Source organism: Letharia columbiana, assembly GCF_014066305.1.
Source record: "Letharia columbiana isolate WasteWater2 chromosome Unknown Sc0000080_s0, whole genome shotgun sequence".
NCBI lineage: Eukaryota > Fungi > Ascomycota > Lecanoromycetes > Lecanorales > Parmeliaceae > Letharia > Letharia columbiana.
In genome coordinates, this window is record NW_023501125.1 from 2,276 (window position 1) to 8,738 (window position 6,463).

Consider the following 6,463-nt stretch of genomic DNA (forward strand, 5'->3'; position numbering starts at 1 on the left):
TTCGCGTGATTTGAACGAGTTGAGATTGTCGGATTCGTGCTTCGGGAATTGCGTAACTCCAAATGTCATTGGGAAAGTCAGTCCTCTGCCTCTTGCGTGACTGAGGTCATCACCAATGAAGCCATACCGGCTCTATATGTCCTCTCCTCCGTTTACTCAGCCTGGGAAGCCTTGCGGAGAAAGATGACGATCGCATCTATCTCGCATGAGTTGGACCGTGGTTGAATGAAGAAGGGATACTACCTCCGCTAGGATCTGAGCTAGAGAGAGCTTGGGGGTACTATCATGAGATGGGAGGGGGATCTGGACTCTGAGTTCCGGACCAAGGCTGGAAGTTTTTGGGTGGGAGCTCGATTGGCATCATTCTTTTCGAGATGGGGGGCCGATAGGGTGATTGATTGAGAAGGAGAGAAGGGGGGCTGTGTTTGTTCGGTTTCATTGCTCGATGCTCTGCTTTGGGATTGGTAGGGATGGATACCCTAGGAATGGGTGCGCACTAAGACAACTGGGATTAGTTAATATGGATGAACGATTCTCATTGCGTCGTCCTTCGTGAGCTAATCAGTACCATGCTAAATCAAAAGCTGTTTGTTAGTCATAATCACATCCCTTCTCGCCAAGCAGACCGTCCCTCGGCTGAACATTGACGTTCAGCCCCATGCAGCAATGTTTAAAACAACCCACAGCTCATCGAGTATCCAGAGTACACACCCGAGTACATAACAACCCTTGTACACGAACAATCTGGTAATCGCACCATCCGTTAAAACGGACTACCTGTTACATGTCGTTAACGGTTGCACCCATGCGGATAGGCCTCTACATACCCACTTTGAGGAGAGTGTAGAAGTTTTGGAGGATGGCTGTCTTGAGGATTGAGATTAGTTGTGTGGGAAGAGATGGTGTCTATGAAAGTCGATAAATTGGCTAGAAGAAAGGTTGCATGGATCTCTGGCTTTTCAATAGTGCTATCTCGCAGGTAGGCTGCGTCAACACTGCTTGAGCATAAGTGGAATAGTATATCTTCAGCGTTTTCGGATTCCCTTCCTTCCTTCCTTCTCACCACTTCGACACCGTTTCGGAATTCAAACGCAAAACACACTTCTGCCCGCAAAGGTCTATTCTGATAAGCCCCAGAGTTTCAGCAAATACCTCGAGCCCTCCAAGTTGAAACGGCCAGCTGTTGCCTCCTATCTTGCAGGCATCGAAGTCACACCATCCCTCTGGAAACACTGGATCGCTCTCAGTGAACTTTTTCTCGCTCCCCTGCAAAGGTTTTCTGACTTTTGGAGCTCTTTTAGCATCCTCCATTCGGTGACTCAATCCTCTTGAGGTTGCAGAAAACCATCAACACAGCTCAAGTCTTACGACTTTCAACACACACAGTCTGTGGTAAATCCAGAAAGACTGTCTTGTCAACACCCTTCACAAAATAACAGACTGGTCTAGAAGTCTCGAAACTATCACTATATCCCAAGCAGTCTGCCGAGCCGGCTATCCACTGCTAGGTCCTGGATTCCTTCCCTTCATACCTGGTGAAGCCGACGGATTGACTCCTCCTCTTCTTTCTCCATTTCAACGACACAGAGTTGTCCACGGTAGTTATGGACTCTTCGGATCAAGACCATTTTGATAAAGCTAGGTTCGCAACTGTACTGCGGAACTTGAGGCGAGACAACATTCCGTCTTTTGCATCTGCAGTTCGTTACTCAGGTCACGCTTCCACGGGTACCATCGACGTACCGACTACTCCCCGACCAGTTGGTTGCAGACTCCTATCTCACATTAGCTGCGGCTCCTATAATGCCGTGTTCAGGATCTTGTTTGCCGATGGGACTCTCTGGGTTCTTAAGATCCCGGCGAATGGGCACCAGCAAAGTTGGAATGCACCTGCGGGTGAGGCGTTGACCTCTGAAGCATTCACAATGCGTCTGATAAGACGTGAAACTACAATCCCGCTTCCAGAAGTCTTTGCCTTTGACGCCTCTCTCGAGAATGAGCTGGGATGCCCATTCATACTCATGGAGCATATTCATGGGAAACTTTTGCAAGATGTGTGGTTTGATCAGGAGATATCTCATGCTAAGCGAGAGCAAATTCGCATAAGATCTCTTCACGGCATCGCTGAAGCAATGGCGCAACTCAACTCATTGGCTTTCAGTCAGGGTGGCTCGCTTCTTTTCGATGCCAAAGGGGATGTTGTAGGCATTGGTAGTTCGAACATAGTCGATCTCGAGGCACAGTATGCAAACATGCGCTCGGCGGACTATGACAATACCATGGCCTTCCGCCAAAATGGACCATTCAAAGATCCAAAAGCTTACTTGCTGTCTTTTCTTGATGCTCGCAAGGAAAAAGGCGAGCGCGGCATAGTCGAACAAGGCGCTTATAAGCTACTGCGCCTCTTGATTGAGTGGAGCCTAATGGATGCAAGCACTGTGGAGGAGAAGAAGCCGTTCGTTCTGACCCATCCCGATCTTGACAGTCAGAATATTCTCGTCAATGACGATGGTTCCCTCGCTGGTATCATCGACTGGGACTGGATTGCCGCTGTACCCCATTGCATTGGACCTCAATCACTCCCGAAGTTCCTGACACAAGATTACGATGCGGGAAATTATGCTTACGATGTGGAAGCTGGCGAACCCATGGAAGGCTGTGCTGCCGATTCACCAGCAGAACTCGCCTCTTACCGCGCGATATACGCACAGTTCATGGAGTCATATCTTTCAAATAATGATCGGATGAACCTGGCTAAGAGCCGTCGGCACGCTGCGCGCGTTCGAAAGTCACGCAAGGAGGCGGCTGACATAACACGAAGATCTCTAATCACCACTACTCTGCATCTTGCGGCAAGAGCACCGTCTGAGATGCAGAAACTGATGGTGCATTTGTTCGATGAGATCGAAGAGATCACGGCTGCGCAGTGGCAAGAAGAGTCCTCGACCGCAGATTCTGGAGAACAAGACGGTAGTGAAGAAGGTGGCAACAAAGATGGAGACACCGAGGCGAGCGATGTGGACAACAGTGATGGTGTGGGGAAGGAATCATGCGTTCACAATGCTAGATCCGAAGGGAAGGCAGCCGATATCAAGCACCTATCAATAGACGAGTTGATGGACGAGATAGAGAAGCTTATGAATATGTCATCGGCCGGCAATCCAAATCTTGAATCTACAGAGGATTCGGCAGATCTTCAAGATACCTTCCCAGCTGGGGATAAGACACCAGATCCCGGAACTGAGCGTCAAGGGATGTGCAGAGTGGAGTATGCGAAGGAAGCTCCTAACCCTAGAGCGGCTCGCGGTTATGGATGGCTCAAGGAGAAGCTGCAACGAGGAGCGAAGCGCCTCCACAAGAAGCCTAAAAAGGAGGACCTTGTCGCCAGTACAGCATTGCCCCCAAGCTCTGGGCCTGCTAGAGCTGCACGAGCTTTCTGTGGCTGGACTGAGAAGAGATTGCCGCGAGTGGCTCACTACTTGCACTGCGAGGACGACGATAACGATCAGGACAAAATCGGATCTAAGAATGAGGCGGTGCAAAACGGGGGGAACGATGTTCTGAAACGGTTACAGACAAAACTCAAGCAATTTAGACAGAAGTTGTATCGCAAGGGGAACAACAACTCCACGGGCTCTGAAGGCGGCGGAGAGGAAGCTTCGCGGAACCAAGAGGTCACAAGCGTATCCAAAGAGCTCACAACAGCTGAAAAGCGAGCCGTCTGTGAAAAGTTTTCTCACATAATACGAGATAACAAGCTTTGCCTGACGGTGGACCAACAAGTTGCCGTTGCCCAGTGGATCATTCAGATGCTACAGAGCCCAGATTTTTCAGACCTGAGCCTGGGTCCTACATATGGCCCTGCAGATGGGATGGCGGAACGCCACGAAGGGGGTGAGCATGGTGGAGATTTCGATTTAGGAAATGACTCTGGATATGAAGAAGGCCATGAAGATGGAGGAGGAAGTAGTACTGATGGTCAAGGTGGAGACGAAGGTATTGGAAGACTTGGGCTTCAGGATGGTGAAGAGAACAATATTGTGCCTATGGATCAAGCCTGTAGGTCGCTATCAGGTGAGGGCGATCATCTTGCGACAGAGACTGCAGAGACAAACCTCGACGAGGGGGAATCAAGCGAAGTATCACAAGCCGCGGTTAGTCCAAAGCCGGACAACTCCGAGCAAGTGGACACAGGAGCTTTTGATCTTTTGGATGTCTGCATCGCCCTTGCGACTGATGGTCTTGAGGAGCAGCGGATGCAGCGACTTAGAGACGGCTTCTTCGGACTGCTGAACCAAACATTGTGAGCAGCGCGGGCTTCGTTTGAAGGGCGCTTTGAGCCTCCTGGTTGTGGCAGAGGAGTCTTGTGACAGGTTGTGGGGTAGATGGAAATGCGGCGTGCGCATCACAGTGGATCATTGGGGATGCGCGCTGGAGAGGAAAAGTGGGGGGCTTGGGCGGGACTTTCAAGGGTTTATTTGGGGCTCTGGGCACGGTTATGCGATACGGGTTTCATTGAGATGCTTGGTTTCTGTAATGCTGCTTGAGCGTGCTTGAGCTAGGGCTGAGAGGTTTTTTCAAGCCTTTTGTTGAGTTACTTGAGTGCAAAAATGTCGGCAGCTGTATGCATAGAATTCTAGGCAACTTTGCTAGCCGCTTCGTCAATGGTTCGGTAAATTTGTTTCTCGAGCCCAAGTTTTCCCTAAGTAAAACATGATAGTTGTCGTACAGTCTGATCTGAGAAATAGCGTATGGTGAGTGCCAATGTTCAAGTTGGTTGTCGATACTGTGAGGAAATTTGTGCAGGGGGAAATTGCAGTCACGTGACTTGTAGATCTTTCATTACGGCACACCAGGGAGCCAATTTCAACCTCACACTCACAACTTCAACAACCACTACCTATCTCGAGTGATCGCCTTTCCATCAAGGATATCGTATACTATAGCTTCCATCAAGAGCATCTAGCCTAAGCCAAAAGGCAATGATGATCTTTTGTGCTTCGTTATTGCGGGGTTGACTGTCAGAATATCAGGTTAAGTAGAGTGAGTGGTGTGTAGGTTGCATGAGTTGTTCTATCTGAGGACTCCCCTGGGCCAGTACTTGTACCCCACACAAATCAGGTGTTTGTTCCAACAGGAGGAGGCTGGGAACCTTATTTCGACATTGACTTCCCTCCTCAGTGGTGTCAGGACGCTCTGTCAACTTGTAAAGGAGGCATGGAGCTTGACCAGTGTCGAATGGTTAATTCTTCATTGTGTGAAGGAGATAACAAGGGCTATGAGTACAACAGTCGTGCTGGTAATCTATTATACCCGACAGAGCAGTTCCACCTTCTCATCAGCTGCTCACCTTTGCTAGTCCGCCTCAGACCACGCACAGACTTGTTCAATAAGCAATGCTCACTCTAACTGCTCGCTGATTCCATGACAACAAGTTCTTCTATACCAAACATCGAAAGAAGCGAACGAGGGATGGTGTAATGCAAGTGAGGATCCGTCCGGACCATAACCAACGTGACAGGCCTCCTACTATGAGCATGCACAAGTGTTTGGTCCACGACAAAAGCTAAAGTGGCCACGCACTACGCCTACTTGGAATTGCTCTGGATCTCTCTGGTAGCTGGTGTAGTAACGAGTCAGCGTCTGTTGTGTTCAACTAAGGTAAGATGACCCACAGGTAGGGGCAGATGGCTACCCATTGACCGCCATGCTTCATCGTCCTCGCTGAATTCGGAGTTTGGGTTTGACCTTTGCTTTGTATTGTTCGGCCTGGAAAGTCTCGTCGGCTTTGATTGCTTCCGTATGCTGAACCTTTGCCGGACTTTTTCCTTTGGGTCCCTTCCAGATCTTCTCCGCTATTCCATACTCCATGTTTTGAGAGTTTCCCGTTTTTAGAGCCTGCTGAGTTTTTTTGGCCGCCGTTTTCGCAAGCTTGTCAACGGTGGGAAGCTTGTCATCCCACCGGACCTTTCCCGTCGCCATAGTATCTGCTCTGGCGGCGAGAGCTGCCGCGACTTGTGCGTCTCGAACGGATCTCTTCGCCTTTAGTTGGTTCATCTCGAATCGCCTCTCGCCTTCCTCACACAAGACACATGTCTTCCCTTCCTTGTCAAGGCAGTATACCTCTGGATGGTATGAACAATGGAACACATGCTCCAGTTCCACGCACCGTGGCACTGCGTTTTTGCCGCAGTAGGGACTAATTGTGGTCAGCAATGTCTTGAATACAGAGTCATCACAGGGTGTTGTCTGCCGTACCAGTGATGAGGACTATGTACGCCCATGCTAGCAATCTGGACCTCTTTTGTGTCAGCAAAGTCACCCTGGGAGCGAGTAGTATGTTTCATACTCTTGTATGATTGGGTTGAGACTGTTCGAGCATGTCAGCAGAATGCTCATAATAGACAACTAATGGTATGACCAACTTTGTTGTGTGTCCTTCGGATGTTTTGAACTGATACAT

General features: G+C 49.5%; 1 protein-coding gene across 1 annotated transcript; it reads right to left on the reverse strand.

Moving 5' to 3' along the window:
• Window positions 1-5,712: 5,712 nt before the first annotated feature.
• On the reverse strand, window positions 5,713-6,463 carry HO173_012395 (uncharacterized protein; the record flags this gene model as incomplete). The annotated part of the gene is made up of 4 exons (XM_037314264.1): window positions 5,713-6,199; window positions 6,240-6,293; window positions 6,350-6,370; window positions 6,426-6,463. The coding sequence occupies 4 exons, from the start codon at window positions 6,461-6,463 to the stop codon at window positions 5,713-5,715; spliced, it is 600 nt and encodes a 199-aa protein (XP_037158800.1).